Source organism: Orycteropus afer, unplaced genomic scaffold (genome assembly GCF_000298275.1).
Source record: "Orycteropus afer afer isolate SDZICR_OR568_19922 unplaced genomic scaffold, OryAfe1.0 scaffold00134, whole genome shotgun sequence".
Lineage (NCBI taxonomy): Eukaryota > Metazoa > Chordata > Mammalia > Tubulidentata > Orycteropodidae > Orycteropus > Orycteropus afer.
In genome coordinates, this window is record NW_006921721.1 from 5,748,817 (window position 1) to 5,755,840 (window position 7,024).

The window sequence follows — 7,024 nt, forward strand, 5'->3', positions numbered from 1 at the left end:
CATTTACAATCAGGAGCTCCTCAGTTGCTCATTCCACCACTGAGTTTACAATGACTTATGGGTAGAAAAGCCATACTAAGTAATTTACTACACTGCAGGTAACTATGGGGAGGAAGTGGGAGGGGAGCCATTGCACTGTGGTAAACTGTGGTCAATGACATGAGACAAAGTATATGTGAACTGCTGTACGGAAAATGAATTTGCTCTGTAAATCTTCACCCAAACCACAATAAATAAATAAATAAATAAAAATACCAACTGACATATTTTGTAAATTTTACAAACTTATCATTTTTCTTCCTAAAACCAAACTCACTGCCATCAAGTTGATTCTGACTCATAGTGACCCCTTTGGCTTTTCGAGGCAGTAAATCTTTATGAAAGTTGTCCTTATACTAATCTTATGATAGTTCAGGAGAAATAATGAAAAGTTTTTCCACCTACACAAAGTCTTATTACTGCTTTGGGTATTTTATTAACTGTAATCAATGCCTCTGCTGACATATATTTGTAATATATAACTAAAATCAAATACACACATACACATGAGTTGAAAAGAAGTCAAATGACAGCAATTGTTGTTGTTAGGTGTCATCAAGTCAGTTTCAACTTGTAGACACCCTACACACAACAGAACAAAGTACTACCCATCTGGCACCATCCTCACAATGCTTGCTAAGCTTAAGCCTATTGTTGCAGCCACTGTGTCAATCCATCTCATTGAAAGTCCTCCCCTTTTTCACTGACCCTTTACTTTACCAAGCATGATATCCTTCTCCAGGAACTAGTCCTTCCTGATAACATGACCAAATTACATAAAATAAAGTCTGGCCATTCTCACTTCTAAGGAGCATGCCAGCTGAACTTCCCAGATAGATTTCTTGGTTCTTCTGATAGTCCACAGTTGTGGAAGTTAAGATTATGTATCAACTTGGCTGGTCAGTGGTGGTAGCTATTCCCCACAATGAGACTGGCAATCAACTCCATGGTGGAATCTGCTACAAGCAGCTGAGTAGCTGGTTTAGGGATGAGGTCTGCTTCCCATATATAAGGAGAAACTTTGGGAATGGTCTACAGCTTTTTGGCACACCTGAACCCTGAATGTAGCCAAGTTTTCACTGAGTGGTCTGCCATGCTCTGCTGATATTAGGACTTTTAATAGACTTGAATCAATGGCCTGCTGTGTGGTTTGGTAGTATCAGGACCGTGCCTTTTTACTTATCAACCTTGGGTTTGTCAGCCTCAGCAGCCAGCAGCTGCTGTCTGACTAAAGAAAGCCTCCGTCTTCTGTGGGCCGGGTGCAAGAAACAGAGCTGAAGTCCAAGGTAGAGGGGCTTTTACTTAGCCCCTAGAGCTTGGAGCTTTGAACGTGGACTTCTAGACTCCAACTGTAAGAGGATAAACTCCTGTTTGTCAAAGCCACCCCATTTGTGGTATATTTTCTGTTAGAGTGGCACTAGCTAATCAAAACAATAGAGTATTCAATATTCTTCACCACCGCAATTCAAATTCATCAATTCTGCTTCAGTCTTCCTTATTCATTGTTCAGCTTCCACATGCATATGAGGCTACTGAAAATACCATGGCTTGGGTCAGGGCATCTTAGTCTTCAAACTGACATCTTTGTTCTTTAACACTTTAAACAAGTCTTTTGTAGCAGATTTGTCCAATGCAATACATCCTTTAATTTCTTGACTGCTGTTTCCACAGGAGCTGACTGTGGATCCAAGTAAAATGAAATCCTTGCAATTTCACTCTTTTCTCCATTTATTGTGATGTTGCTTATTGGTGCAGTTGTGAGGATTTTGTTGTTGTTGTTATTTTTGAGATGTACTCCATACTGCAGGCTGTAATCTCTGATCTTCATCAATAAGTGCTTCAAATTCATTTCATTTTCAGCAAGCAAGGTTGTGTCATCTGCATATTGCAGGTTGTTAATGAATCTTCCTCCAATCCTGATGCCACATTCTTCTCCATAGAATCCAGCTTCTCAAATTAGTTGCTCAGCATACAGACTGAGTAAGTATGGTGAAGAGATACAACTCTGATGCATATCTTTCTGATTTTATACCATTCAGTATACCCTTGTTCCGTTCAAATGACCGCCTCTTTGGGCTATGTACAGCTTCTTCAAGAGCATAAGTAAGTATTCTGGAATTACCATTTTTTGCAATGTTACCTATAATTTACTATGATCCACACAGTCTAATGCCTTTGCATATTTAATAAAACACAGGTAAATACCTTTCTGGTATTCTTTGCTTTCAGCAAAGATCCGTCTGACAACAGCAGTGATATCCCTTGTTCCATATTCTCTTCTGAATCTGGCTTGAACTTCTGGCAGCTGCTGTTGATGTACTGCTGCTACCGTTTTTTAATTATTTTCAGCAAAATTTTACTTGTATGTGGTATTAATAATTGTGCTCGATAATTTCCACATTCTGTTGGGTCGCCTTTCTTTGGAATGGACACAAATATGGGCACACAGTTCGTTGGCCAAGTAGCTGTCTTCCAAATTACCTGCCATAAATGAGTAAGCACCTCCAGCACTGCATGTGTTTGAAACATCTCAATGGGCATTCCATCAATTCCGGAGCTCTGCTTTTTGCCGATTCTTTCAGAGCAGTGTAGACTTCTTCTTTCAATATCACTGGTTCTTGATCATATGCTACCTCCTGAAATGGCTGAACATCAACCAATTTTTTGGTATAGTGACTCTGTGTATTCCTTCTATCTTCTTTTGATGCTTCTTCTATCATTCAGTATTTTGCCCATAGAATCCTTCAGTATTGGAGACTGAAGTTTTAATTTTTTCTTCAGTTCTTTCAGTTTGAGAAATGTTGTCTGAGTTCTTCCCTTCTGGTTTCCAGTCCAGGTCTTTGCTCATTTCATTATAATACTTTACTTTGTCTTCTCATGCTGCCCTTTGAAATCTTCTGTTCAGATATTTTACTTCATTATTTCTTCCATTTGCTTTAGTTACTCTCCATTCAAAAGCAAGTTTCAGGGTCTCTTCTGCCATCCATTTTGGTCTTCTCTCTTTCCTGTCTTCTTAATGACTTCTTGCTTTCTTCATGTATAATGCCCCTGATGTCATCCCACAACTCATCTGGTTTTCAGTTACTGGTGTTCAATGCATCAAATCTATTCTTCAGATGGTCTCCAAATTCAGGTAGGATATACTAAAGGTTATATTTTGGCTCTCAGGGACTTAGTTTTCTTCAGCATGAACTTAAACTTACAGAAGGATAATTGATGGTCTGTTCCACAAATAGCTCAGGCCTTGTTTTGACTAATGGTATTGAGCTTCTCCATACCTCTTTCCACAGATATAGTCAATTTGATTCCTGAGTATTCCATCTAGTGAGTTCCATATCTATACTCCCTGTTTATGTTGCTGAAGAAGTTATTTGCAATAAGCAGGTTTTTGGTCTTGCAACATTCTATCATGGCATTTCCAGTGTCATTTCTATCTCCAGGGCCATATTCCAGCTACTGATGTTTCTTCTTTGTTTCCAACTTTAGCATTCCACTCACCAGGAATTATGAATACATCTTGGTTGCATGTTTGATCAATTTCAGACTGCAGAAGTTGGGAAAAACTTCAATTTCTTTGTCTTTGGCATTAGTGGTTGGTGTGTAAATTTGAATGATAGTCGTATTAACTTGTCTTCCTTGTAGGCACGTGGTTATTATCCTACTACTGACAGCACTGTACTTTAATACAGATTTTGAATTGTTTTAGATTATGAACACAACCCCATTCCTCTTTGTCATTTCCAGTACAGTAGATCATATGATTGTCTGATTCAAAATGGCCAATACCAGTCCACTGCAGCTCACTAATGCCTAGGATATTAATCTTTATGCATTCCATTTCATTTTTGACAACTTCCAATTTTCCTAGATATATACTTTAGATATTCTACATTCATGTGTACAACTGTTTCTTGTCATTTTGAGTTGTGCCACATCAGTAAATGAAGGTCCCAAAAGCTTTACTCCATCTATGTCATTAAGGTCATCTCTGCTTTGAGGATGCAGCTTTCCTTTTCATATTCTGAGTGTCTTCCAACTTGATAGGCTTATCTTCTGGCACTATATCAGATAATGTTTCCCTGTTACTCATACGGTTTTCACTGGCCAAGTTTTTCAGAAGTAGACCTGGCTACATCCTTCTTCTTAGTCTGTCTTCCTCTGGAAGCTCCACTGAAACCTATGCACCCTGCTGGTATTTCAAATACTGGTGGCATAGCTTTCAGCATCACAGCAACATGCAAGCCACCACAGTATGACACACTGATAGACATGTGGAGGAATGATACCAGTAGGCTTATAATAACTAAAATACCCCTTTGCTCCACTCCATCCCAGATTCAAGCATGTTCCCTAGCGATATGCACTTTAGACTTGTATGCCTTTAAACTTTTACTACAATTTCTTTTTAACTTTTATTTAAAATTTTTACCATTTATGTCATTAAAGTAGCTATTAACATCTGACAAGTAACACAGTGGGATATAAAATGATATAGCAGAATAATATTTTTGAATTTTCTTATACAACAAATACATCAGAACTAACACTAGATCCCAGTCTTGGTAATACTTACGTAACAACAAGTTGGCACTCCACCTTGAAAGTTTATAAATTACCCTATTAATAAACAATACAAGTGAAGATGTACAAAGGGAAAAATCAACATACAGCAAAGGAAAAGTTCTGGCAGTGAAAAATAAGACTACACCTGCTTTGTCTCAGGCTTTTGATCATTTTATTGTGTTTCTGTATTTCCTAAAGGTCTGCAAACTAATTTATCCTTAAAATAGAAAAGAGACAACAGACAATATACCAAATACTAGGCCACTGTAGTGTTGATACTTATTCTGTCTTTAGAAAACTAAAAAATGTATATAGTAAGTTTAAGAAAAAGTGAAAATCAGAGAAATAAATGGTATAATCATATATCTGATACTGCAATTTTTAAGATATTCTATTTGTATACAAACAAACCAAAACCAAACCTACTGCCATCAAGTTGATTCTGACTCATAGCGACCCCCATCGGGTTTCTGAGGCTGTAAATATTTATGGAAGTAGATTGCCACATCTTCCTTCCATGGAGTGGCTGGTGGGTTTGAAATGCCAACCTTCTGATTAGCAGTCAAATGTCTTAGGCACTGTGCCACCAGAGCTCCTTTACTGGTATATAACAGTGGCTCTCAATCTGGACTGCACATTAAAGTTGTCTGTTTTAAAAGCACTAATGGCCAGGTCACCTCAGAGATTTTAATTTAGTCTGATGTGGGGTCTGGGCATCAGCATTTTTTTAAAAAAAATTCCCCTAGTTTTTCTAATTGTGCAGCCAGCAGTACAAGCCACTTATATTCCAAGACCACCTCTCATTAACAAGGCATGCCTTCAATTTGAGTTACTTTCATCTACTAGTGCTCAAGGATTTTCTCAACCATTACTCTCTTGCCCTTTACATGCTCTCAAGCACATCTGCAAGAAAGTTTGTAGATCTGGGTTTCAATTCATGCCCAAAGAACACAATTTATTTCTATGCAAAGCTAAGACCTAATAGAAATCAACTCTATGATTCTTTTTTTTTTAATTGTTATTGTGATTTGGGTGGAAGTTTACAGAGCAAATTCATTTACCATTTTTCCATTTTCCATTTACACATTTTGTCTCATGACATTGACTGCAATCCCCGCAATGTAACAGCTCTCTTCCCACTTCCTCCCCATAGTCACCTCCTCCCTGTGTCCTTCCCTCCCATGCATTCCTGGCCCCCCTCAGCGGTCTCCCTGTGCATACACTGCCTTTCTGTTCTCCCATGATTGATCTCTCCAAGGAGTGTATCTACCTGATGTAAATGTAGAAATCAACTCTATGATTCTTGGGTCTATGTAATAAACAACTGCTGAACAAAGGACAAGTTATTTAACCTTTTATTTGCCATTGTTAAATTGTTTAAAATATTTTGAAAAGATATATGTATATATTTGAAAAACTAATATAAATAATACAATAGGGCAAAGTCTCATGATATTTCATTTTGAGAGGAAAGTAACAGAGTAAGTGAAATCTAATGTAAAAATTTAAGTACAAAATTCTAGAAACTAAACAATGGAATTTCTTATTAGTATATGCAGCTCAAACTCACCAGCTGCTCCAAGGGAGAAAAATGTAGTAGTCTGCTTTCATAAAGATTATAGCCTTTGAAATTCTATAATGCAGTTCTACTTTGTCCTACAGGAGTGGTACAAGTTAGAACTGACTCGATGGCAATAGGTTTTAGTTTATATGCTACTCACAGTAGCTGAGATAATAGCAAATGGAAACGTACAAAAACTTCTATGATGAATTAATTCTAGGGATGCACACCATCAACTACACACTAACAACTGGAATTTGGCACATTACGTAGGACTTAGCCTGATTTGAGCAACAGCTTGCCTTTTCCATCTTGTTAGCCATACTTACTGGGTGTTTAAGGGTACAGAGTTCATAGAGAATGCATCCCAAGGACCAGATGTCACTGTAGGCACAAAGAAGCAATGTAATTAAAAAGTGGGTTATGAGTTACATATAAAAATATGTATGAAATAGGAAACTATAAAATGTATATATATTAAAATATATGCATTTTCTAATACAGAAAAAAAGAAAAATGATTCTACCTTTAATAAGAGTAGATTCACAACTACTTCCTAACTGTTAAAGTAAAACATGTTAGTTTTGGTCTAATAGTTACTTGCTAAGAGTAATATTCACAAGTAAAACTCTCTGTGCCTGTGATTGTTAGTTTATCAAGTATCAACTTGGCTAAGCTAAATACAAGTATAACTGCCGTTCCGTATGTAAGACAACATAATGTAATCTAATGTAATATAATGACTCTATCAGTTGAAAAGGGAATTTCCTTAGGGTATATTCTGCCTCCAGTTGTTGTTGTTAAGTGGTGTCGAGTCGTTTCCTACTCATAGTGACCCCATGCACAGCAGAATGAAACACT

At 37.3% G+C, this 7,024-nt stretch overlaps 1 protein-coding gene across 1 annotated transcript in view; it reads right to left on the reverse strand.

The window, feature by feature from the left end:
- The window catches only part of NEK3 (NIMA related kinase 3), an 86,441-nt gene that overhangs the window by 54,548 nt on the left and 24,869 nt on the right, over window positions 1–7,024 (reverse strand). Inside the window, 1 exon segment of the mRNA XM_007945251.2 lies at window positions 6,493–6,547. Within this exon segment, the coding sequence (XP_007943442.2) occupies window positions 6,493–6,547 (55 nt within the window).